General features: G+C 43.2%; 1 protein-coding gene across 2 annotated transcripts in view; it reads left to right on the top strand.

The window, feature by feature from the left end:
* The window catches only part of PHF21B (PHD finger protein 21B), a 217,086-nt gene that overhangs the window by 155,459 nt on the left and 34,664 nt on the right, over nt 1–26,963 (top strand). For both annotated transcript variants that reach the window (XM_067559351.1, XM_067559352.1), the window contains one exon: nt 21,546–21,638. In XM_067559351.1, coding sequence (XP_067415452.1) covers nt 21,546–21,638 — 93 coding nt within the window. The remainder of the gene's footprint in view (nt 1–21,545; nt 21,639–26,963) is intronic.

Below are 26,963 nucleotides of genomic sequence, written 5' to 3'. Positions count from 1 at the left end.
CAAACTTTAAGCCTATGCACCATTTAAATTGCACTCAAACCCTGAAGATGTGAACACTTATGCTGGCCCTTTGGACTGAGGTGAATTTCATCCTAATTGAATTAGTATTTATGAAAATTGAAATTCCCCCTTTAAATATGGGTCAGGTACCATGCAATGTAAGGCAAATAACAATTATTTTTTAACTCCTTACAAACAGGCTTTAGTATCAGGTTTATCAGTAAATGAGACCAAATTCTGCAGTCCTTCATTAAGCATAACTCCCAGCTCCCATTGATGTCAATGGAAATTATGCTTGATGAAGGACTGAAGAATTTCCCATTGAAATCAATGGAAGTTTTACCATTGACTTCAGTGGGAGCCATCAGGAAGATAGGCTGTGATCCAGTAAAGCACTTAATCACCTGTTTATTTTTAAGTGTCTGTGAATGGTTCTGCTGCTTTCAGTGCGATTAATCATGTGCTTAAAATTAAACCAATGCTTAAGTGCTTTGTCCTGCTGAGACCTTAGTCTCTCAGGTTATCTTAGTTTAAAGCCAGTTATGAGAAAATCTTTCTTAAAGGGCTGATGTGGGACCCAATTCTTTTCCACACTGGAAAGGAGTAAATGCCATTGACACCAATGAGAGCTATTTATTTTTGGTGAGGGGAGAATCAAATTATTGTTATTATTATTGGGGTTGCTTATCTGTTTGATTGTTAAGACCATATCTAATTAATCATAGATGAATGACAACATCAACCTCAATAAATGAGCACTGAAACAAATTATTTACTTTCTTTTATAGCGAGAAAGGTAATGGCTCTTGTCCCTTTATACATTATCTCAACTTTAAATATGTGAGTAGTCTCATTGAAGTCAATATATCTATTCAGGTGCTTACAGTTAAGCACGTTTAATTGCTTTGAAGGTCTGAGGCCTATGTCCTTGAAGTGCATAGATAATAAACTGTCCTTGTCATTCTTTGGCCAAATGTTGCTTTTAGAGCTTTGCCCATTAAGACAAGAATCTAGCTCTGTATTCAAATTTTGAATCCTCCTTTGTCTTAGAATTCATGCACCATAAGACATTCAAACATAACAACTTATTTAATATTAACTAAGTTAATAGGAACAATTTGTTTTTCTCATCATGATCCTTATTAAACAACTTTTTTTGTAACTTCTTTTTGCTCACTCTGTTTTTTGTGTTTGCTTTTATTAAAGCCACAACCCAGTGTCTGTTTCATGAAAATTTGCATCCACTGTGATGGATTGTGATATTACAAATACTTGAGTGTTGCATTGTTCATTGAATCGAGCAACAAGAGGAGATTGGCTGCACTGGAGACTGCTTTAATTTACACACAAGATCACTGAACTAGCAGTGATTGTAAAGGTGCTGCCAAAGACTACATAACAGTTGATAAGGTTCAGGTAACGTGCTGTATTTTCTAAAGTTTGCTGTGTTTTATTTTCTAAAGTTTCCTGAAGTGTGGTAGTGGTGATTTAAATTCTTTTTACCTGCACTCTTCTTATCCCTTAGATATGTAAAAAAACCACTTAATTTAATGTGATCTTCATTTCTCTTTCAAGGATCAATACATTCATTAGACAAAAAGGAAAGAAACAATAAAAAAAAGACAGCTCTTCTAGCATAATAGTGATGAGAAGGCTGTAGAAGTTTGGCAGGGATGCTGGAGGACGAGATTTTAGAAGGCTGTAGGCTATAATCAATTAGAGATTGCCAAATTAGAATCCCACTCCTCTGTCCAGTGATTTAACAGAGTCTAATTCATACTGTAACATTACTGCATTTACCTTCTCTTGAACCCCTCTTACATAGCAGCATCAAAAGTTGAAATAATTTGTGTTCCATTGAACTGCACAACTTTTAATATTCTATGTTAGCCACTGGCAGGAAGTCAGAAACAACATTTGTTGGATGGTTTTAAAAACCCCCCACAAAAATAACCATGAACAGATGGGAAGCTCTAGCGTTTTGCTTTATCTGCATTGTAAATGTGGTCTTTAAAGACAAAGTAGATAATGTAATGACTCAAAATGTTTATGCTTTGTTCTTTAAGCTTGAGAGATAGAAATCAAATCCTGACTCATCTGGCCAGAGTCCAAGAATTCTCTCTGATTTGACAAATTATTACTTTGACCTGAATCTTCCTGCTTCTTGATTTGCTATCTTCTCTTACACTTACGTTAATGAATTTCATGTCACTAATTTTTTCAGTAGCTACACGTGATGGGGCAAATTCCACTAAGTATCACGTGTATACATCCGGTGTAATTCCACTGAAGTTAAATAGAGTTACTTTACATTTTCACCAGTGTAGTTTATAGCAGAATTTGGCCATGGACTATGTAATCACATCACTAGAACTTTTACTACCATTTGCCAGATGACTGTAAACAGGTTTATCTGACTGTAGCTGTAATTATTAAATGTTACATTTAAAAAAATCAATTTTAAAGTTTCCTCAATCTTACTTTCTCATTTTTCAAGAATTTTTTTTTTAACTTAAACTGCAAGAAATTAGAATATACAGAATTCTCAGTTTTGCAGGTAAAATTGAATTGAAAACCCCCAGGCCATGTCCTGTCATGAGTTTTTCACCATCAGCTTGAAAAGTAGTCAGTTTAATAAACAAATTAACAATAGTTTCAGGTACTAAACCTACTCTTAAATCCCTCTGCCAGTTACTGTGGACTTACCATCCCATTGTCCAATTAAAAATAAAAAAGCCTTTTATCTCCCCTTTTTGCGGTTGGAAATACTCACAGAATTTAAGCCCAGATCCTGCAATGAGCTCTGTGCAGAAGGACCCCAGTATGAATCTCTGAGAAGCCACAATGGGTATGTCTACACTGCATATGGGAGCAAGCCTCCCAGCCAGGGTCCACAGACTCATACTAGTGGAGCTCATGCTAATATGTCTGTGGATCCGAGCTGGGAAGCTTGCCCCAGATGCAGTGTAGACTTACCCATTGAATTCAATGTGGCTTTGAGGAGGTGCAGGGTTCTGCCTTTATGGAGCTCATTGCAATATTGCAGAGTAAAAAAGGAAAGTGAATGACTGACTGCACAGGAAAATTTCTATATGTCTACTTCTGTCTAACTCACAAAATAAATACACTGAAAACATAAATAGAAAATATTCTCTCCTAATCTCCTTCATTTATAGCCAATATAGCTCCCTTGATTCTGCAAACACTTAAGCTCTTGCTTAACTTTACACATATAAATAGTCCCATTGAAGTCAATGGGACTGCTTATGTGTAAAGTTACTCACCTGAACAAGAGTTTGTAGGACTAGGACCCAATTGAATATGCTGTAAAGCATGGGCTAGACAGGGACACATGGAATAAGGTTAGCTTTTTATGTAAAATCCAGAGCCACTTCAGGGTCTAGCCCAGACCTCATTATTCAAGAAAAACTTTCCATTGAATGGAATGAAATTCCAAATAAATGAATGGAAGTTTGACTTCAGTCAGAGATGCATGAGATCCTTTGTGTTGATTTTGAAATTTGACCCCAAAAAACACAAATTATACTAAGGATATGTTTAGAAATTATTATATAATAATTAATATAATTAAATAATTTATAAATGCTTATGTTATAAGCATGTTACATACATTAATATGTGGTGTAGGTGGATATAAAGAAGGTATGGTTCTAAGCCACTTATTGACCTATTAGACTCTACCAATTGATTAACCATTTATTGAAACATCTATTAATCATTTATTAAACCTTTATGCGCTATTTATAAATAAAAACCCTTAATATAAAGTGTGACCAAAATTATTTGCTATAGTGGTGACTCAGTAGCAACTGCTATAATTAAGGTTGCAAAATGGTTTCCATTATATCCCCTTTTGACAGGATTCATTGACCCTGCAGTATTCAGGGAAGGAATCCTGTGTTGAGAATACCCCAAAACTAAACCCTGAGAGGGTATCCTAATACCGGTAGGGGGTTTATCTAGGACCAGTAGATGTTTGTTTTCTCAGGTGGACGTTGCTAATCTGCCAACTACGAATCATGAAAGCTGATCTGGCCCAAGTAGTAGAGAAAAGTGATGATGCTGTATTGTGGACTTTCTGTGTTTCTCTTATTATAACTGCTGCAGTTAAATGGTGCGTGTGGGAGCTGATATAGAGGACCGTATAGTGGGATTTATGTTTTGTTGGGTTGTTCTGCTAATGGCCTAAAATAAATGCAGCATCTTAGGAAGTAAGAGCTTGTTTGTTGGTTTTTTAAAAACTTCCTTATTAGCCAGAGGATTTCTGCTTCTGTCTCTGTGTGGGAAACTGAGGCTCCAGTATGCCCATTTCCACATGCTTATAACTCTGAAATGATTTTGTGTGTGTGTGTGTGTGTGTTGAAGCATGCTTGCTGCCTGCACAGAGCTCACAATCATGCAGCCCCATTTTTGCAGAGTTCTCATTCAGTTAATTAGCTCTGGAGTTAAATTCTGCAGAGCTTGTAAGCTTGCAAAGCTTGTTTGCTCTGCAGCAATGAATTTCACTTTTAAAAAAAAAGAAAAGAAAGTACATTAAGTAACTATTACTTCAGTGTTGTTGGACAGTTGCCATCAGAGATTGGAAATACAAAAGTTAAGGATTAAACAGTAATGTAATTCAGCCATGTTGCAGCAAAGCAGTCCTCCCTGTTGCTGTATTTTGTTGTTGTTGTTAGATGGGTAGCTAAGTATATTACTGAATATTTTGTAAAGAAGATTTTTCTATGAAACATAGAGGATACGTTGCATTACCAAGTTAACTTTGCTTTGAGTAATTTAATTTCTCTGTTTCCTGAACTTTGGTAATTTTAATGCTGCAATTTTAATGTTTTTCACATCAATAGGTACAGGATATAGTTCAGGCTAGTTCCCATTGCTCCATCCCAAGACTCTTCTGCCTATTTTCCCGGTCTCAAGCATGGATGAGGAATGTCTAATGAAAATCCAGAGCAGGGGGCTGCAAATGTAACTTTAAGCCACTTTTGTCTTTGCCCTTTGGCTGTCTGGCTACTGGATGGTATAAATTAGAGCAGTGGTTTTCAAACTGGAGTATGTGTACCCTTAAGGGTACGTGAGCTCTCGTTAAGAGATATGCGAGAAAAGTCCTGTAATGGTGGACAACGCACTTTATTGAGTAAGACTTGGCAATATAATCATAGTGATATTATGACCATATCTCAGATGGGGGTACACGATAGAGTACATTATTGGAAAAGAGTACACAGCTTAAAAAGTTGGAAAACCACAGAATTAGAGCAACCTGAAGGCTGTTTTTATTTATGAGGGCTGGCAACAGCCCTCCTGGGCTTTACCAGTGAATGGAGATATACAGGGCATAAATGAGTTTTGACTATAGCTCCTTCTGGGGAAGTGGTGGCATAGGAGCCACTATAGAGTTTCTCCTCTGCCCACAGATTCCTCTGTGCAGGGCTAAGATGGATCTAGGGACAGATTGTAGAGCAAAATCAGGTTCACTATATATACTATATATGTGTGTTTCCTTCTTTCAAAACAATTGCCACAAAACCTGTGAACAAAGAGGAAATAATCTGAATCCATTATTCATTAAAAACAACAATTATAAAAAACCTGGAACAGTTTAGTAGTTAAACAGCAAATCTCTTAGGAATCAGCTGAGCAAGTGACCATAGGTGTGATCACAGCTGCTGAGTGTTGTACTTGCAACTCAGTGAGACTGCATTCATTTGCTCAGGAAGTGGAGACTTAATTAATTAAGTTTGATTTCTGTGCAAAGCTTCAAATTGCAGATTAAATATGTGCAGGCTAATGTGGTTCAGTATAGCCAAACATGACTTTCTTTAGTGGTCAGGGTCTTGGTTAATGCCTTTGAGCAAAGGGTTAACTCATTCCCTTGAATAAAATTAGTCCCATCCCTTAAAGAAGAAGGACCAAACAGTAAAGGACTCGATGGAGAGTCGGAGATTAATAGGCCAGAGGGAAGCAGTGTTTTAATACAGATGTGGTGTAATCATCTACTCCTGAAGTAAATATCATCATTTATGAAGCCCAGAAAGCTTATGGACCTTTCTCAGTATTTCTCCTTTGCCAGAATGGTACTTCTGCTGCTTTCCTAAGAAAAAGCTCAGGGAGGGCTAAAACTGATGAGAGTGCTGTGAGTTTCTGCCTTAGTCTCCCCTTAGAAGGGAATATGTGGGGAAGCAGGAAGTGGCAGTAAAGGATAAGGCCTGCAAACCCTGAAGATCCATGGGGAAAGCAGAAGACAACTTTACAGATCCCAGGTAACTCCTAATGATCTAGGCCAGGAGTTCTCAAACTTTTTTTCTAGACCCTCCATGATGCTTTGCTGATTCCCACCCTTCTGAGTTTTGATACCATTGGCTAGCACCCGCCCCACTTCTCAATTGGATTTAGCCTGTGCCCTAAATTTCCTACTCTGTGCCTGAGTAGGTAGGTGAAGATAGGCAATTAATGGTGATCTCACTACCTACCCACAGCAACTAAGGGCCTCTCCCACACATGGTTCCATATCCCCTCCCACAGCTTCAGGAACCCTGATTCCACTGAACTGGGATAATGGGTGGATGTCTAGAGAAGTGTAAGCATTCAAAAGAACTAATACTACCTTCCCTTCCCCTTTGCAGGTTAGAGGACTTTTCTGACACATTTTGCTCCCCTCTGCAGCTCAAGTTCATGTGACCCATGAAATCCCAAAAGCTTTTCCTGTCTTTTTTTAATTTTTCAAACTACAAAATAATGCAGTAAGGCTTATTGTGCCTTCAATTAAACACATATATCACAACAAATATAAACATATGTACAAGATTGTGAATTCAATATGTGAGAGAGCAAGGCCTACCAAAATACCGGTGTGAGATAAAACAAAAGGAGGAAAACAGAAATTACTTCTAGGCTTCTAAAAAAAATTGGACCAGAGTTTTTTAAATTTCTGTAAAGTCCTAGTGAAACTAAAGACCATACACTAAATGTGTATGTGCAGTATGATATCTTTAGAATGTTCTATGAACATAAGACAAAAACCTACCCATCTTCACACAGATTATTGGAAATGGGATAATTAGTGATTAAGCCATTGTGTTGAAAAATTAGAAATTATCCCAACATTATTTTTAAGTAATATCTTTATGGTGGCTAGAAGGAAAAAAAAAGATACTTGTGTATATGCCATTTAGAGAATTTAAATATGTTGCTTTTATTGATGGAGGGTATGAAAAAAATTGCTATTTAAACATTTATGGTAACCAAAAATAGTAGCAAGCTTATAAACAATGGGTGATCATTGAGGTCAGGTGTAGCAAGTTTTAAGGCAAATGAACTCAAAGGTTGCATTTAGTACTTGGCATTTATATAAAGCAAGCTCAAGGTTGAATGCTGCATTCAAGTTGTAAAATGAATGTAGAATGGGTAAAAAACCTGCAATTACTTCAGTGAATATCCATTCAGGTTAAGAATTTTCATCTTTGCTGTTGCCATAGCAATCTGTTCCCCTGTCACTACCACATTAAAAATCCATTCTGTAAACTGTTGTCGCCAATATTGAACATATAACAGACAAAAACATTTTTAAAAAATAGCTTTAGGTGTCTTATTTGCGACAGGAAGAAGGAGTAGATCTTGGAGATGAATATGTACTTTAAAAAAAAGATTAGTGGTACTATAATATATTGTAGGAACACAGCATTTTTGCTGCAGTATTGAACTCAGTATGAAATAGTTTAAAAATAATATAACAGTGCAGTGTCAGGAGAGCTCAATTATTAAATTTTTCTAAAATGTAACAAATCCAAATGGTCTAGAATTAAATATGTTTTTATTGATGCCCTATAGTAAAGAGCTTTGAAAAGTAAATGGTCATTAACTTTCTCACAATGGGTGTAATTCTCTTCTCACACCAGTGTAACAATTGACTTCAGTGGTGTTATTTACCATGGTATAATTCTGGTTTTAGAAGAGAAACATCCCCACTAATAATTATAACTTGGGACCTCTTCCTGCATTTCTCTTGCACCCAAAACTCTCGTCAAAATCAACAAGAGTTTTGTTTGTACAATAAATGCAGGATCAGACTCATAGTTTTTACTAATAGATCCAAATGTCACAGTTAATAGCAAGCATAGATGGAGATGGTTCCATGAATAAGTGTTACCCAAACTGAGTAAAACCTTTAGCCTCTTTCAATAATATATGTATTAAAAACTTTACAGTATAACAGTTGTACCATTCAGCATGGAAATATAGATGTTTGTGCTAATCCTAGCAGTGTTTAATGCACAATACTAAAAGCCAACACAGTAACTAAAGCAGAATCCTAACAGAATATGCAGTGGACATCTGGAGTGAAAGCATGCTCCTGGCCCTTAATCTGATAATACACCTCAGAGGTCTGTGCACTGCTTGGCTGCCACCAGTCTGCTTGTCCTCTTGTTTAATCTTTCTTTGTTCATTCTTCATCTCTTTGATTTCCTTCTCCCCAACTTTGTGGAACTTCACCTTTCAATTTTTTTTTCTTTCACTCATCCTTTCCCCTCTGCTTCTATCTCCCAAACTTTTGAGACTGGATTGCTTTGAAAAAAGTCATTGGTTTAGCACAAGAGTAGCAGTGGAGATGACTGTTGCAGCTGTTTGCTAAATTATCTCAGTTGTATTAGATTAAAAACAAGGAGATGAATTGTTTTCAAACTTTCCGTGGCAACTTCTCCTAGTCCTTTTCTATGCATGTTCTTTGGTTACACAGGAGCAACTGGATTGTTGTTGTTTTTAATCCAGTTGTGTCCTACTGTGGCTTTTTCAAATTGTCATTTTATTACTGAGTGAACTCTACCTACTTTAGGGACCCATGAATAAACTTCTTTCACTGCTCTTTTTGGCTGCTCACAGTCCTTAATACTTCACTAAAGCAGTAGCATACCGAGGGGGCCAGGCCCCTGGGTGCTGTCCTGTAGGGGGCCCTTCATGACACGCAGGAGGTGGAGGGTGCAAGAGGCTCTGAGGCCCCCACCCCCCGTGTGTCTTGAAGGGCTGACCCAGCATCTCCCCCCAGGCTGGGCGGGTGAGGCCGCCCCAGCCAAGCTGACACCGGGCTGCGGGGCTGGACTGGAAGAGGCAAGCGTCACACGGTGGGTAAGTGTGGGGAGTGGGGGACGGCAGAGCCAAGCCTGCATTTGTGCTCACCTAAGCTTCACCCCTCCCCACTTCCCCCGCAGGTATAGACCCCTCCTCCCCAGGGCAGCTGGGGGGTGGCGCCAGGACCCCTCCAGCCCTGTGTGAGGGTGGGGAGTGAGGCCTGGAGGGGAGCGCAAATGTAGGCTTGGACCCCGGGTGCCGGAGACCCACAGTACGCCACTGCTCTAAAGCCTGCTGTTGGGTGTCATTTACCCAGGATGTAGAGGCTGCAGAAAGTCACTAACTCAGTGACTGAGTTGGACTAATTATGCAAAGAGACTGTCCCTGCAAGCCATAGAACTGGACTCTGTTCTGTGTACGTCACCACAGGGGGGAGTTTGGAAGTGGACTGGAGATGTGACCATAAGGTCTGTGATCGTGCATATCTACTAGCCCAGGGGTTCTCAAACATTTTTTGCTGGGACCCCCCTTTGAAAATATTTCAGGCTGTGATGATCCACCCAAAAAAGTGACACGTCATGCCACCCTTACTTCTGCACTGCTGCTGGGGTCAGTTCTGCTTTCAAAGCTGGCTCCCAGCCCCCAGCCACTGCTCTCTGGCCACCCAGCTCTGAAGGGCTTGGGCTGTCAGCCCCACACATGGCTGACAATCAGAGGTCCGGCATGCGGGGGGGCTGACATCTTGTGACCCCCACCACCCCCAATAACCCTGCAACCCTCTGTTTGAGAACCCCTGCTCTAGCCATTAACATCAGTGTATGGGGTTTGTAAAGTTTTTAATGTATGTAAGGTTTGAAGGTTCTGCTTCAGCCCAGGATCTAAGGTAGTGATTGTGGGGCCTGCCCTGTGTATAGTCTAGGGTGATAAATTCCCATGCAAAAAGCCCATGATAAGTGCCACTCAGTATAAGGGTTGCCAAATCAGGAAATATGTGTGAAAGGTAAATTAGTTTGTCTATATTTGAAAGTTTCTCTCAATAATGAAAACCCTAAATCTGTCTTAAACCTGTAATATCAAATCAGAAGAATTCAGGTAAGCTGACTATGGATTCTTAACCTTCCCTCCATTGCTGGCTCCCTTCACATACTAACAGTGGATAGCAGTGTAGTTGTTTCAGGGGGTCACCAGAAACCCCACACAGACTGCAGATAGAGAAGAGATTTGAAGTGAGCTTTGACTTTTACGGTCCTTTTTTATTAAAATGCTTAGAGCTGTAAATGTAGTAATAAGAAACTCATTTATCTTGACAAAAGTGCTGCTATAAACTATTCAGCATTCATAAAATAACCTTTTCAATTATTGTTTCTGCTGGTATCGATAAATTCATACAAAGTGCTTAAAGGTCAGGCATTGCCAGAAAAATGTCTTTTCAGCTTGTTAATTAAAGGTTTATAAGAATGTGCACCAGCTTGCTCTTTTGACAAATGGGTGGGGAGGGGGAGAAGCCCAAAATGGAAGAAAGTGATAGAATGGCAGCAATGAGAGACAAGAGACTAAGCTTTTGAGAAAGAATAGCTGGTATCGCTGAAGGAGGAAAAACAGTTCTATCTTCGAGTGATTGCTCATATGCATTCCAATGTAGGTGTGTGCGCGCCCCGTGCACAGATTCCCGGAACCTTTTTCCCTAGCAAGCCCCGCAGGGCCAGCTCAGGCGCCCCCTGGAGTGCCGCGCTCATATCGCGGTATAAAGGGCGCTGCTGGCTCCGCGGGTCCCCAGTTCCTTCTTTCCACCTGTGAGGGTTGCTGGAACTATCGCCTCTTGCTGCGTGCAAGTAGCTCATTCCCTAGTTGTTGTTACTAATTTTAGAGTTGTTGTTCAATAGTTGTTATAGTGTTAGATAAGTTAGTTAGTTATAGTGATAAGTCAGAACCCCGGACGGGGTTTCGTCTACTGGGAGTCATGCCGGGTTCTACAGGCTTTAAAAACTGTGATCTGTGCGCTAAAGCCTTCCCGATCAGTGACCCACATGACCGCTGTCTCCGGTGCCTTGGCGAAGAACACCGTCGAGACAAATGCAGAATTTGCAAATCCTTTAAGCCTCGGACTCAAAAAAAAAAAAAAAAAAAAAAAAAAAAAAACACGGGACGCGAGACTAAAGGCAATTCTAATGGAGTCGGCGCTCCGACCAGCTTCCGAGCCGTCCCGGTCTCCGTCGGCACCGAGTGTGTCGTCGGTGCGGAGCGCCCCACCACCGGCACCGCTTTCGGCACCGCAGTGGGCCTCAAAGGGGCCAAAGAAGACGGCACGGCCCCTGGCCGCACCTAAGGACTCCCCCCGGCCCTCGCAGGGCGGAGGGAGTACGGAGACACCCCAGCCACGGGCCGTAGAGACTACTCCGGCCCCGGGGTCTCCACGCGGGTTGCCTCCCCTGACTCCTGGGGGTGGGGGAGTGCACCCGCAAGGGCCGTCGACGCCGGAGGCGTTTACTGCGGCACGAGCCCTTATGGCCATGCCTACGCCTCCGTCCCCCCCTCGGCCCAGGGACAAGGGACCTGCATCTCGGGGCAAACCCGCGCTGGGTGGTCCCGGTGGTTGGAGACGCTCTCAATCCAAGTCTCCTTCCAGACGGTCACGGAGGGTGGAGAGCGTCGGCTCCCCTCCGAGCTCCGACTCTAGGTCGTCGAGCGACTCGGCACCGCGGCACCGTGGGCGGTCCCGAGTCCATCATCGGAGCCGCAGGTCCAGCTCTGACCTGAGCAGGGACCGGAATTCGGGCTCGCAATCGTCAGTGCGGAGCCCGTCCCGGCACCGATCCCGGTCACTGTCGGCCGTGTCGAGAGTCAGCGGCTCGCACCCAGCGGCACCGATGGGCCCGGCACCGATGGGCCCGGCACCGACGGCTGGGTGACTGGAGTCCCCTCAGCGTCGGCATCGTAGGCACCGCTCTCGATCCCGAGGGGGCAAGCGGCACCGCAAGTCATCTCGCCGCCAGGGCAGGTCCGCTACATCGTCGTTGTCCCCGACCTCCTCGTATCGCCGGCACCGCAGATGTCGGCACCGGTCCACGTCATCCTCTTCGGACCGATCCACACGTCAGCGAAATAAGCGACGTACGGGAGGCTCCGGTGACAAGAGGGCCGTGAGGCTGCAACCGCCTACCCTGCAAGCCCCTGGATGGACCCAGGCGCCTTGGCAGTGGCCGTATTGGGGACCCTGGAATGCTCCTGTGCCCCAGGGTTCCGTATCAATACAATCTGCGGTGGCCCCCCCAGTGCCCCCTCTCCCTAAGACTCAAGGGCAGGGTTCGGAGGACGATTCGGACCCAGGGGAGGGACCCTCCACTGGACCCTTACCCCTATCTTCCTCCTCGTCACCAGACGAGGCAGCAGCCAGAGATCGCAGGGGCCCCCTGTTTGATTTCCGTGCCCACCAGGACCTTTTAAAAAGGGCTGCTGAGAACTTGGGCATGGAGTTCAGGCTCATGTCTGAGGAGGAGGACCCCCTCTTTGGGCCCTCGAGTTCTGTGGGGCCATCACGGGCGACCTTGCCGGTGCATGACAATGTCATGAAGATTGCAAGAAAGCTCTGGCAGACCCCTTCCTCTCTGCCTTCCACCTCCAAGGGGGTGGAGAGGAAGTATTACGTCCCCAAGGAACCTTTCGAGTTCCTCTATAACCACCCCGCGCCAAGCTCCCTAGTGGTCGATGCGGCCAACCAGAGGGACCGTCAGGGGAACCAGGGGAACACTCCCAAGGATAAGGAGGGCCGTAAGCTGGACTTATTCGGGAGAAAGATCTACTCTACTGCGGCGCTGCAGTTTAGAGTAGCTAACCACCAGGCCCTCTTTGGGAAATATAATAAGAATCTGTGGGCCTCAATGCAGAGGTTCGCATCCCAGCTACCCCCTGACCAGGAGGCAGACTTCTCCACGATACTCCAGGAGGGGGCCGCAGTGGCAACCGCTGCGCTACAGTCTGCTAGCGATGCGGCGGACACCGCTACTAGAGCGATGGCCTCGGCGGTCGTGATGCGCCGCTGTTCGTGGCTTCAGGCGTCTGGCCTCACCCAGGAGGTTCAACAGGCCATACAAGACTTACCTTTCGATGGTCTGGGTCTGTTTTCAGAAAAGACAGATGACAAACTGCATGCGCTTAAGGACTCTCGGGCCACCCTGAAGTCCCTTGGGTTATATACCCCCCAGGCCTCCAGACAGCAGTCCAGACCACAGGCCCAGAGGCAACCACCACCCCCGCCCAGGCCGGCTCCTCGACCTGCCCAGCAGAGGAGAGGTCGTGAGCGCTACCGCGGTCCAAGCAGAGGAGGCCGTCAAGGGTCCTCTGCGGGGGCCAACAGGGGCCAGCTAAAGGGGGTAATGCCAATAAACGTTTTTGACCCAGAGCAGGAGGGTAGTACTCTTCCTTCTATCTGGGATCTTGACCGGCCGTTTGCAGATAGGCTTCGCCCCTTTCTTACAGAGTGGGAAGCCATTACTACGGACCGGTGGGTCCTGGAGGTGATTGCCAAGGGGTATACCCTCCAACTCACGGCCTTCTCCCCCAACGCCCCTCCTAGTCTGTCCCCCATTGGGGACCCGGCCTTGGTTCAACTCCTAGTACAGGAGTCGCTCCTCATGCTGGGGGCGGTGGAGGAAGTCCCAGTGGCCGAAGAGGGTCGGGGATTTTACTCCAGATATTTCTTAATCCCCAAGGCGAAGGGAGGCCTTAGACCCATTCTGGACCTACGTCGCCTAAACAAGTATATTAGGCGTATTAAGTTTCGTATGGTCTCCCTCGCCACGATCATTCCGGTCCTTGACCCGGGGGATTGGTATGCCGCCCTTGATTTAAAGGACGCATACTTTCACATTTCTATATTGCCTGCCCATAGGCGGTTCTTAAGGTTTATGGTAGCGGGGCGACATTATCAATTTCGGTCCTTACCCTTTGGGCTCTCCTCAGCACCCAGGGTTTTTACTAAATGCATGGCTGTGGTGGTAGCCCACCTGCGCCGCAGCGGTGTTCAAATCTTCCCTTACTTAGATGATTGGTTGATCAGGGGGAAGTCAAATTCTCATGTGAGACATAGTCTGCTCCTCACACGCGAGTTATGCACCAGACTGGGGTTGCTTATTAATGAGCAAAAGTCCACACTCACTCCGGTACAATGTATAGAGTTTATTGGAGCTAAGTTGGATGCGGTACAAGCCAGAGCCTTCCTCCCTCAAACGAGGTTTGAGGCAATGGCGGCCATTATATCTAATCTCCACCTGTCCCCCATGACGACAGCCAGGCATTGTCTGCAGCTGTTGGGACATATGGCAGCTTCTACGTACGTAGTAAGGCTGGCACGATTGAGGCTTAGACCTCTCCAGACGTGGTTGGCTTCAGTGTACGTACCACACAAGCATTCTCTAACTAGAGTGGTCCTGGTTCCCCCACAGGTGCTGTCATCCCTCAATTGGTGGAGGGACCCGAGGGAAGTGATGACGGGCGTTCCCTTCAGAGAGTTTATCCCATCTGTGATGCTCATCACAGACGCATCCGATCGGGGATGGGGAGCCCACATTTGTCACAAGCAGGGCACCCAAGGGCTTTGGTCACCGGAGGAGAGAGCTCTGCACATCAATGTATGCGAGCTCAGAGCGGTCTGGTTGGCCTGCAAGGCCTTCCTTCAGTTCCTGAAGGGCAGGGTAGTCCAAGTCCTCACAGACAATACGGCAGCCATGTTCTATGTGAACAGGCGGGGGGGGCACGTTCCTCGGCGCTCTGCCAAGAAGCTATTCGCCTGTGGGACTTTGCGGTGAGGCACGATTTTCATTTATCTGCCTCTCACCTCCCGGGAGTACGAAACAGCTAGGCGGACCGCCTCAGCAGATCCTTTTCTCCCCGCCACGAATGGTCCTTACACCGAGACATAGTGGCTTTCATCTTCCAACGGTGGGGTACTCCCCGTCTAGACCTGTTCGCTACAGCCGGGAACAGGAAATGCCCGAGGTTTTGCTCGCTCAGGGGTCGCGAGCCGGGCTCACTGTCCAATGCCTTCTTAATAGCCTGGACAGGGGACTTGATGTATGCGTTCCCCCCCATCCCGCTCCTGCCCCAAGTCCTTCTCAAAATCAAGAGGGACAGGGCGAACATCATCCTGATCGCCCCAGCGTGGCCGAGACAGCACTGGTACAGCATGCTGCTCGACCTCTCCATCACCGAACCGATTCCGCTACCCAGACAATGCGACCTGATCTCCCAGGACCACGGGAGATTGTTGCACCCCGACCTGGACTCCCTCCACCTCACCGCCTGGAGACTCTGTGGCTGACGGAGGGAGAGAGGGCCTGTTCCATACAGGTTCAACAGGTCCTCCTGGGCAGCAGGAAGCCGTCCACGCAAGTAACATATAAAGCTAAGTGGCGGAGGTTTTCGGGATGGGCAGTATCGAGAGGGTTACACCCAAGCTTCTCACCTATACAGGCTATCTTAGAGTACCTACTGCAGCTTAAACTGCAGGGCCTGGCTTTGGCCTCCCTCAAGGTACACCTAGCAGCCATTTTGGCCTTCCACCAGCCGATGGAAGGCCGCTCCCTATTCTCTCACCCCATGTCGGTGAGGTTCCTTAAAGTGGTGAAGAGGACTTTCCCTCAGGTGCGGGACCCGGTGCCACCCTGGGACCTCAACTTGGTCCTCAACGGACTAATGGGTCACCCCTTTGAGCCCCTGGCCACATGCTCCCTTCTCCTTTTATCGTGGAAGGTAGCCTTCCTGGTGGCTATCACCTCGGCCAGAAGGGTCTCCGAACTGAGGGCGTTGACCTCGGAGCCCCCCTACACGGTTTTTTATAAGGATAAGGTCTGGCTGAGACCTCACCCGGCTTTTATGCCTAAGGTGGTATCTCAGTTCCACTGTAACCAGGACATTTTCCTTCCTGTGTTCTTTCCGAAACCCCACGGGTAGGAGGAGGAGAGGAGGGGACATTCGCTGGATGTCAGGCGAGCCCTGGCCTTCTATATCGAGCGGACCAAGCCCTTCCGGAAGTCGACACAGCTATTTGTAGCTGTGGCGGATAGGATGAAGGGCTCGCCTGTCTCCACCCAGCGAATCTCCAACTGGATTACTGCCTGCATTAGAGCATGCTATGAGCAGGCAGGGATACCCCTCCCAGGTGCGGTAAGAGCACACTCCACTAGGGCCCAGGCCTCTTCCGCAGCCTTTCTGGAGCGGGTTCCCCTGCAGGACATCTGCAGAGCAGCGACCTGGTCGTCAGTCCATACGTTCACGTCGCACTACGCCATCGTGGAACAGGCGAGGGAAGATGCGGGGTTCGGCAGAGCCGTGCTGTCAAGAGCAGGTCACCAATAACTCCTACCCTCCTCCAAGGTATGGCTACTTAATCACCTACATTGGAATGCATATGAGCAATCACTCGAAGATAGAAAACAAGGTTACTTACCAGTAACTGTTGTTCTTCGAGATGTGTTGCTCATATCCATTCCAAACCCACCCCCCATCCCCACTGTCGGAGTTGGCAGAAAGAAGGGACTGGGGACTCGCGGAGCCAGCAGCGCCCTTTATACCGCGATATGAGCGCGGCACTCCAGGGGGAGCCTGAGCTGGCCCTGCGGGGCTTGCTAGGGAAAAAGGTTCCGGGAATCTGTGCACTGGGTGCGCACACACCTACATTGGAATGGATATGAGCAACACATCTCGAAGAACAACAGTTACTGGTAAGTAACCTTGTTTTATCCACATTTAGGGAAAGGGGGATCTTGATTACAGTTCTCATGGAGACAATGTGGTTGAGTACTTGGAGCTAAGAGCAAGGAACCTGATTCACCGCTGTCTTACTCCAGGTCTACACCAAGTTACATTATTGAGAAGCAGGAATAATCTAAAAATGAACCACATCATCCCCATCTAGCTCCTAAACCTCAGTACTTCCATAAGGACTGTAACCAAGATCCCCCCCTTTTATTTTTGTACTCCCCAATCATCATGGAGGCATGGTTTCTGGTAGCTAGAGCCTGATTCACCGCTCTGCTACTCCAGTTTAACATGGTTTCGACATGGAACTGGAGTAACATGTGGGGTGAATGAGGCTTTGAGATTAGAAGATCTGGATTCTGTTCCCAGCTCTGCCACTCCTTCACCCTGGATACATCACTTGGCCTCTGACTCTCAGTTCCTGTATCATCAAAACTGAGATGGTAATACTAACCCGCCTTAGTAAAGGGGTTTGAGATTCTTAGCTGAAAGACATTACAGATAAGTTGAAAGTATGTATTCTTTATTATTCATTTACTACTGCTAATGTACTGATTTGAACTATTTTAATTGTCCAAAGAGCGAGAAACAGTAAGCAAACAGCAAAAAAGAGTGAAAAATAAATTGTATTTTTTTTAAATTGTCCCCATATTAATATTCCTTAATGCTATAAGAAATATATGTAAGAACATTTTGGATTTTTTTTCACCTTCAACGTGTGAGATTTACCCTGCCAATTTCCCTTTAAATATTTAAACAGCAGTTCTTTAATATCAAAAAGTTGGTAAACCCTAAGCTGCATCTCTTGTACTGAAAATTTCATAACTGAAGAATGCCATAATTTGTTTTCATTCTCTTGAGATGTGGCAGCAGTACACTGAACTTCTTCAGGGAAATAAATCTAGAGCATTTTTGAGAGTGTAGGTGACAGGACTAATGATAGCTTCATTTGAAAACACAGCCAGAATGTGTTGTCCATGGTTATCAGCACAACGAACTAAGAATAGAGAACAGAGTAGCTTCTTGGAGTTTCCCTTTTCTCCTCCCATCCCCATACCACTTTGGCTCAATCTTTCTGCTTTGTAAATGTATCAGAACTACTACTATAATGCATACATAGGTTAAGATGAGGTCCTTCCTCAGAGGAATATGATGGGGAAATTCCAATTTTTGTATAGATTTATGTTTGTTTTGAAGAAGTGCAAAAAAAGGTTTCTATGATTCTTTTCAACATGGAATTTTGTACGTCTTACTTATTGACAGCTATTTCTTAAATAATTTTTGGTTAATTGGACTCTTTGTTTTATGTACAATTCCCAATCCATTCATTAGCAGCACATTTGATTCTAATCTGGGATGCACTGTTGTGCAATCTGAAAACGCTTTTGTTTCATGTGTCACTGTGTTTTCAGTATATGTAACTGCATGTCTAAAATCAGCTGATGATGAAAAGTGCAACTACTTTGACTCTAGCTCAGAGAAGTGGGAGACTTTTTATGTTAACCTACTAGTAGAGGGTGCACATACTTGATGGGATCTCTTCATCTTTACTGTAAATGTTAGAACAGTCACGAGCAAGCTTTTAGGTGGAGAGCTTGGAGGTCTGCTGCCCTGCACCTTCTATTGTCATTCACATGAGGGCAAAGTGGATGTAAAATCAGAAGGGTAGTGTTTAACACTCACTTTGCATTGGTGTAAATGACTCCACAGGGTTCGGACCACTGAAGAATCAGGTCCAGTTATTGAGGAAGATGTTCCTTTTTAACTTGTGTATTTAATGCTTTTCTGTGCCTGCCAATGTACTACACTGTAGCCAATGCACTAGATGCAAGGTAGTTCTGTTTTTGCCCATTCAGTCCTTAACCCATCTGTTGAGACTACTAGCTTTTGTGAGGGCAATGCTTCACCAAGAGAAACTGAGCAGAGACCACTAACTCATTTCCCGCAGGCTGCTGAGTAGCATTTTAATGATTTTCGACCAATGACTTGAGGAGAAAACGTTCTGTGGCCTCAGATAAATTGTGAATGTTCAGCTGTTTCTAGGTTACTATTTGGGCACTGTAACAGGATGGTTCGTAGCTGGAGGCCAGCAATGTGTCACACTTGACAGAGAGCAGCAGGGTGATCGCCCTATAAAGAACAGCAGGAGGCTGCAGTGAAGGGAGGAAGCACAGGGAAGTGTAGAGAAACACAGGAAGCATGAAGGACTTTTGCAGGGAAGATCCTGAGACCAAGGGTATGTCTACACTGTAATAAAAAACCTGCAGCACTGAGTCTCAGAGTCCAAGTCAGCTGACTCAGGCTCCTGGGGCTTGGGCTGCTGGGCTATAAAATTGAAGTGTTGTCACTTGGGCTGGAGCCCAGCCTTAGGAGCCCTCCCCCCTTGTGGGGTTTCAGAGCCAGGTCTCCAGCCTGAGCCTGAATGTCTCCACTACAATTTTATAGCCCAACAGCCCAAGCCCTGTGAGCCTGAGTCAGCTGATCCCAGCCAGCCACAGCTGTGCTGCATGTCTTTTATTGCAGCGTGTCATATACCAGCAGGGAGCTGTGACAGAGAGGAGCCCTGGGAGCAGGAGGCTCCTATGGGAAACCTGGTCAGAGTTTGAGCCTAGAAGTTGGGGGCCTAGAGGCCAGTGCCAGAAGGCTAAGTTCCACCTAGGAAGAGCTCGGAAGACAGGCTGTAAGAGACTGAGTCAGAAGAAGAGCTCTGGCTGTTAGAGAAGACACCAGAGTTGAGAATGGAGTGTTGAATGGGGATAGATTTTATTTTGGGACTCTGAGGATTGTTAAGAGCTGTGGTGTTATTAACAACATGCCTAGCCTCCAGCTGGTTTATCTACATGAAAGCCTGTGTAAAGTTCTTAAGAGCCCTGCAAGAGGGGCTTAAAGGGGCAGGTGCATGCAGAGTGACCCCTGGCCACATGGGGGCCTCTCAGTAAATGACTGCCCTGCTACAGGCATACTGTACTACAGAAATAACCTCATTATTCTAACTACAAAAGAAGACGAGTGGACGGAGAATCTGAATTGTATGCAAGTAGTTAATTTAAATGGTCATCTTCTCCGGTGTTGGTTGTTTGAAATGTATGTTCTTCTTGGCTTTCACCTTAGAGAGCAGAAGGGCTGGGCTCACCCATTTCCAGTTTATGTTGGCATAAAGCAAGGAGTTGAATACCAGGCAATGAGGTGTCTGTTGTGATGGAAGCTGTAGTAGGAGAAGGTGTCTTCAATTTATTTCCTTTTCCCCAGCGCCTGCAGGAGACCAACACCACACACCAAAAGTGCCTGGCACTGGTTGGGTAGAGAGGCTGGAGGAGGCGGTGATTCAGATAATCCACATTACATCCTCTACTAGTAAACCTCCAATGGTGCTGCTGTGTGCAATCTATGTGGGATTACTGCAGTGAAAACACTGCCTGCTCTTCCCCTTTCTGTTGCAAAGGTCTTCACTTGCACAATTTACTCCCACTGCTGCAAGGAGCTGTGAATACAGCTCACTCTGTTTCTCTCAAGGCACTATTTGTAGCCTGCCCCATCTCAGAGGGGCATCACCAGTTAGTACTCAAAAAGAATTTGTGTTTACAGAAATATTGAGAGAGAGAGCGAGAGAGAGAATGAACTACAGAAGCACTGATTGTAAAGACAAACTGTTGAACTCTGCTGGTCTGTAAAACTCAACCAGTCCCAATTCAAGTTCTAATCTTTGCTGAATACAAAGGAACACAGTTTTGTAGATTTGGATGGTGGATTAGTTGGGTGAGAAGAGCAAAGGAATGAATTGAAACAAATTTCAGAGTGGGGTTTCTAATTGATCTCTTATAGAAATTTATGTTGCTCTCCAGCCTAGTGATAGCCAACTGCAATTTCAAAGCATAAAGAAAATAACTGGATATCAAGTATTAGCTCAGTTACCCAGTATGTCTGAAGTAAAGCTCATATAGGCTAAAATGAAGCATTTGTTATATGAAGAGCCAAGTCTTTTTAAATTTTGAAAACAATTGTAATGCAAAAAAGAGAAGAATGTATAGGCAGAGTAAGTTTGAGTAGTGGTAGCTGACATGTTGGCTCAAAATGATTGTATCCTGTAGCACAGTTTTGGATTATGGGGGTGCAATAGTGTATCCATAGTTTGCGTTCTGCTTTTGAGTTTGATGGGACTGTAACAAATCCGCATATACCAAATCCTGTTTTTATTATAAAACTAAAATATACTTTTTAAACTTGCTGAACTTTTAAGGGTAGCCTGGCAATATGAAATGTAACATCTTAAAAACCCATTTTTTGAAAAATGAGGGCAGCATATATCTTCTTTCCTTGGATCCCTTTAGAAAACAAGTTACGGCACAAACAAACTCGAACTTGGCAGGGCACTAAAATACCTTTAAAATAACTAGGACGGTATGCATTACAAGACAAATCCTTCGTACTCAGTATTGCAAAATGGTCCACAGAGACAATAGATCATAATTAAGAATGCTTTTAAGAGAAGATTAAAGAGGGGAAACAATTCTCTGTCTCAGAAGAAGGGAGGGAGATTGAGTTCCAAATGGACTGAAATGCTGAAGTGTTACTCCCAACTATGGAGAGTCAAATACAGAGAAGAATAACAAACAGGCAGGGCATATTTGAGTAGGTTTCAGTCTGTTTATGGAGAGTTTTGAAAGTGCCATTGTTTCAAAAACTGTTCAATTGTTTTCTTCTGACAGGCTTTGGGAACTATCACTGCAGTGCCCATTAAAGTTCCTCAGGTCAGCTCCTTGCAGAGGTTGGCAGGACAAGGACCAGCAGTGCTACCTCAGGTAACAATACTTTTTCAATGTTTTTGTGGAATATGATATTTAATGTCTTCTATATGCCTCTTTGGTATCCAGCCCTGTCACAGCTAACGCACTCAGTTGACTGGATTAAAAATTAAAGGCTTGAACCTCAAAATTAGTGAACACTTTGGCTTCAGTGCGGGTTAAGCAACATGGTTGTGATTTTCCCAATCTGAAAAAAAAAACACTGGTTTTCTTCTAGGAGTGTGTGGTGATGGCTGGGGAAAGGAGGAACACTAGTGGATGAAAACAGTGAAAGACTCCAAGAAAACCACCAACAGTTTTATGAAATGGAAAAGCAAAATGAGAAATAAATATGCTTTACAAAATGAATCGCAAACCTGAAAAGGTGCCTACATTGTCCTAAAAGAAAAGCTTTCAACTCTGTAAATGAAACAAAGTATACGACTATTGAGATTCCCAGTCTATGAACTTGTTAGGCTTGTTATATTTGGCCTTAGAGACCCATGCACTTTAAATAATTTACTTACTTTTTATCAGAACATAGCCAGTTACAGAGTTTTAACCAAACAAGCCCAAATGTGCTGAAAACACACCTCATTGATGTTGAACTGGCTGCACAAGAATGAAAGTTGTTTCAAAATTGACAAAATTCTCAACTCAACTGTTCAGGCTTCTTTTATTTCCCCCCCCAACAACTTTCTGCCATTCTAATGAAGTGTACCACAAATCAATCTCCTTTACAAAAAAAAGATTTGGAGTAGAAATCTGGATCTTTTGTTTAAACCTTCTACAACAGAAGAAAGGAACAGGATTACATCAAATCAGCCACATTTCAACCTCTTCTTTTGGTGCTGGGTTCAACCTAAGATCCAACCAATTTGGGAATCAGTCATGTTGGCTGAGTAGTATGAAGGTTCTATAGCAGCTCCTGAATTCTTCATTGATGTTGTTCTTGTGTGGTTTCAGTTTGTTTTTACTTATATCAGGCTAGATTTCCATTGAGACTATGATAGTATTCTTCAGCCTTTTGATCAGTCATGTCCCTGTGAAACCTTCAGTTGCTTTATTTTACTAAGTTTTTTTACTAAGTTTAGTGCCTCTCTTTAGAATCCCCCATTGTGTAAGATGCTTGCTTTATTTGCCGAAATTCCTCTTGATGCTCAGTGGAAATTTCAGCATAGTTATGGTAGTTGGAAGCAAATGCAGATACTCATTCTCAAGTGTCATTATGAAGCTGCTGCACTAAATCTCATTTTCAGACAATCAACTATTTTCACAGTGTGCTTTACGTTCTCAGTGAGGTTTTAAACAGTGTACAGAACACACAAGTTTAGAATGATTGCAACTGAGAAATTCTTTTATCTTTTTAATTGTATTTTTTTGTCTGAGCAAATGGCAAAGACCTCCGTTGGATGTCATCATCAGCAAGTTGCTCACAATATTCAGTGGTTTTCTTTTCAGACACAGACTTAACGGCAGTAAGTGGAAATGCAGTTTTCCCTCTGTAGCCATTAGCAGGTCATTTCTGATGTCTGAGCAATCACCAGTGTTGTTTCTTTTAATTCTTTTCTTCTGCGTCTTCACTTGCATCTAGTAGTAGATCTGTGACTTTAAATCTGTCTGGAGGAGTATACTGAGGATGAAGCACTTGAAATATTTCTTTAAATTGCTCATTTTGTGGAAGGCAATGGAAGGCCTATGATCAGTGTAAGTTACCAGTGAGACAGGGCACACCTGATTTGCAGATCAATAAGGTTTAATGTGCAAGGATTTCTTAGATAGCTAATTTTTGGTTTTGTATTGAATTATGATGTATCCATATTCACAAGACCCAAGGAGTTGTGTTCACTTCAGAGGCTGTATACAGGAATGGCTGTTTCCTTACCAAGTTCACATTTGCTTTTCAGTTGTTTTATGGCATAATCACATATTCATTTTTGCCATTTTGGGGTGTCAAAGATGAACAGATATTGCTCCTGAAAGAAGCTGTTGTTGAAGAGCTGCTGGGAGACCTGTAACGGACTGAAATTATTTTTATTAAGGTGACAGTGATGGCATCACAAATGTCACACTGGTAAGATCTTCAGTTCTTCTTAAGTAGACAAACTGTCATTCAGTGCTACATTTGATCTTGAAGAATTAGAAAAACGGATTTTCTGCACTTTTCTGAGATGAGCATGAATTCTTTATATCTTGTTACATAACAATTCTTGACAATTTTAACAGTTTATTTTTGAAGAATTATCAGTTTTCATTACTTCATTACTTTCATTACTTCAGTTATGTGTTTTCTACCACTGCATTTGACTTCTGGCATGATGAGTCAGACATTCATACGCTGATATTTTATAATCACTGAACAACAATCACCTGTTCTGCAGTATTGATCAGCAGCTTTCAAACTTACTATAGTAAAATCAGAAACAGCCACATAGTCAATTCATCATTGTGAAAGCTAAAGAATGAAAAATCAAAATGAGTTAGCCAATTCTATATAGAACCACATAAGCAGCTGCCCTACTCATCTTTTAACAGTTTCTAATTCTCTGTCTTCAACCCATGCCCTTCTCTCCAGCCAGAAACAATTCTGCCCTTTCCCCATCCTCACTAGGCTTACAGCCAGTTTCATAACTTTCTTATTGTTTCCTAATAGTCACAAAAATAACCTTGACATTCTCAAAACTTCCTTTTTCATCCACAAGTTAGAGACATTAGGCCAGAGTAATCAATAGGCGGACTGTGGGCCAAATCTGGACCACTAAACATTTTTGAACAGACCACAAAATCTTTTTATTTACTTATTATCATTTCTGTTATTATTTTTGTATTATTTTCTTTGGAGTTTGGACCTTGACTATACCTTAACCAAGAAATTAGGACCTTGACAAAAAATAATTGATTGCCCCTGAATTAGGCTCTAATTTGAATTATAAAAACACTTTCAGATATATCTTGCATGAAGGTAGATACTTCAGAATAACACAGAAGTTTTTAAAAATGGGGAGAAAACCAATAACACCACAAGATAATTTTTTTCCTAGGGAGGGAAAAAATGGGGTTGTCTCAACTCGGGAGTTGAGGGAATTTAGCGCCTCAAAAGAGAGGGTCAGCAACTTGCAGGGTTGGGTCCTAAAATAGTTCTTGAGCAGTCAACCTGCATGCTTATAAAGGCATTTGTCATTTGTTTTGTTCATTCAAATGGGTTTATAATATTACTCCTTGGGAGCTCTCCCAGGTGGAGAATGGAGATTTAGAATCAGCAGTCACAACTGACAACAAAGTGCCATCACATACTGCGGAACTGTTATTAAATTAAAAGTAAAACAAACGTTATAAATTCATTGTACAATGCAAACAATATTTTTTTCCTTAGGCCTTCACTATCACTAAAAGCAAGCCTCTGTGGTAGAGCTATTACATTTTTCTGTCGTTTTATTTTGGTAAAGATATATTTAAAAGAATAACAAATTACTTTTGTTACAGACAAGTGTGGAAATTCCTTCTATGATTTAGGATGTCAGTAACTTTAATCATCTTCACTGCCTTATTCCTCATTTTATATCTTGTTTGGGATTTCCAGTTAATTGAAATGCATTCCTTCCTTAAACTGCACTGTGGTCTATTCTAGAAATTCAGGTTGGGTTTATTTCAAACAAAATTAAAAAAAAAAAAATTCTTACATTCTTTACAGAGCCTAGCACAATGGAGTCCCTGACTGGTGTTCCTGTGTGTCACCACAATACAAATAAGAATGTGGTAATTTCACAGTCATTTAAGTGAGAATTAAAGAAATACTGTATCCAACTAAAATAAAGTGTGAGCAGTCTTAAAAGATGGTATACTCCCTCAAGTAAACATTTAAATAATGATAGGGACATTAAACCAAACCTCCAATTGTTTTGTTTTACTTTTTAATTAAGATAAATTTGGGCCCAATCTGCTTCTATTCAAATAAATGGAAAGGCTCCCATTAATTTGGGTGGGAGAAGAATCAGGCTCTGAGATTATAGGGGTGTTTCACTGCCCCCTTTTTTCACTTCCTGGTTGAAGGCAGAGATTGGGAGTGCTTTGCTCATGACATGGTTGGTAGAACAGAGCAAATTTATCTTAGCAGAGGCCTACAGTACTCCTACCATTAAGATTAGTGTAGGTGGAGAAACAAGTACACACATACTTTAAATATGTGTGCATTTCTCTCGTTGCCATGTATAACTGTTGGTGCCTGGCATTTGATATGAATTGTAACTACTATGGTGAGTTTAATATGTATATTTCAGTATAGGCTTGTCTATCATTTGTTTAAAAGCTGCTTGGGGCAGGAACTGTCATGTTGTGTTTATATGGTACCCTGCACAATGTGGTCTTGGTCTGTGATTGGGTTCCCTACTGCAGAACAAATAATATGACATTGCTAACACTGTAGTAGTAGCTAATATAGACTAGGTTCCAGTGAATGCTAACTTTTTTGTCACCATGTCATCTAGACCTTCTTTGAGCAGAGATAGACAACACAGTGGTAAAAATGCCCACAGCTGCAGAAGCTCTACATGCTTCAATCCTCCCAGTGTACTAGCACCAGTGCAGTTGTACTAGTGGTAGCAACAGTGGGAAATCTTAGGGAAAGCAGGTCTAGTGTAGTCATGGCCCAAGCTACAGGGTGGGTCTCTAAGAGAAGAGAAAATGTTACAAATTAGTCTGTGTAAAGGGCTTTCTTTGTTTGCATAATTATGAACTCCTTCAAGAGGTGTGAAGGAAAACTCACTAATTAATTACTCAGCATAATGTCTGAGGGATGAACATAAACTGTAAAAAGAGTGAAAAAATATTTAAATACAAATCAGAATTCAAGAAAACTTTTGAACCAGGAAAAGAAACCAAAAGAAATGTTTGTGTAAAATGTTAAATTTACTTGTGCAACAAGGAGATAATAGTGTTTCACTGTTTGATTCAAAGTGTGATGTAATTGAACTGGGTAAAATCATCATTAGAACATCAAAGGAGAAAAGGATTAGAATTCCGTGAGGGGATCGCACACAGCTTTCTGGGACATTACCCTCTCTGTACTTCCAGAGAGACTTGCTGGAATTCTAGTGGAGGGTGAGATGCCTGATCTAACTTCAGGTAGTTTAATTAGTATGGCATAGAAAGAACTAAGTTTAGTTCTTGCTGTAGTATTTTATATTCACTAATTTTGTGCATGCGGAAAACATGGAAACAAATTGCTCCTGCAGCTGGGAGCTTTGCTGAAGCTCAGCTGAAAATGTAGCCCTTAAATATGAATATTAATGCTCCTAGAAGACTGGATACACCCTTTTTAAAAGAATTGAAATCCCTACAGATGAG

The sequence above is a fragment of the Emydura macquarii genome, unplaced genomic scaffold, assembly GCF_026122565.2.
Source record: "Emydura macquarii macquarii isolate MOO-44397 ecotype Brisbane River unplaced genomic scaffold, CSIRO-AGI_Emac_v2 contig_2205, whole genome shotgun sequence".
In the NCBI taxonomy this organism is placed as follows: domain Eukaryota; kingdom Metazoa; phylum Chordata; order Testudines; family Chelidae; genus Emydura; species Emydura macquarii.
The sequence above is the reverse complement of the archived record's forward strand: the minus strand, read 5'-3'. Positions and strand labels throughout refer to the sequence as shown.